The sequence below is a fragment of the Gavialis gangeticus genome, unplaced genomic scaffold, assembly GCF_001723915.1.
Source record: "Gavialis gangeticus isolate Ggan-Ray unplaced genomic scaffold, GavGan_comp1, whole genome shotgun sequence".
In the NCBI taxonomy this organism is placed as follows: domain Eukaryota; kingdom Metazoa; phylum Chordata; order Crocodylia; family Gavialidae; genus Gavialis; species Gavialis gangeticus.
The window spans coordinates 33,572,153-33,572,411 of NW_017729028.1; the positions used below are offsets into that span (position 1 = coordinate 33,572,153).

At 76.4% G+C, this 259-nt stretch overlaps 1 protein-coding gene across 1 annotated transcript in view; it reads left to right on the forward strand.

Moving 5' to 3' along the window:
- Positions 1 to 80: 80 nt before the first annotated feature.
- Positions 81 to 259, forward strand: part of FDFT1 (farnesyl-diphosphate farnesyltransferase 1) — a 17,750-nt gene continuing 17,571 nt past the window's right edge. The window contains exon 1 of the mRNA XM_019520918.1: positions 81 to 207. Within this exon, the coding sequence (XP_019376463.1) occupies positions 115 to 207 (93 nt within the window). The 5' untranslated portion in view covers positions 81 to 114. The remainder of the gene's footprint in view (positions 208 to 259) is intronic.

The following is a 259-nucleotide window of genomic DNA, read 5'->3' on the forward strand; positions in this document are numbered from 1 at the left end:
CGCGAGCCCGGGCGCGGGGCCGCCGATAGGCCAAGGTGGCGGTGCGGGGGCGGGGCCGGGCGGCCCTAGGTTGCTGTGAGGTGCGCGGTGCGGCGAGGCGCTGCGCTGGGAGCTATGGAGCGCGTGTGGCGCTGGCTGGGCCGCCCCGCCGAGCTCTGCAACCTGCTGCGCTTCCGCCTGGCCGCCGCCAGCACCCCCACGGGCAAGGTGTGCGGGGCGCGGGGTTGGGGATTTACCGGGGGTGCATGAGTGCCCCTTT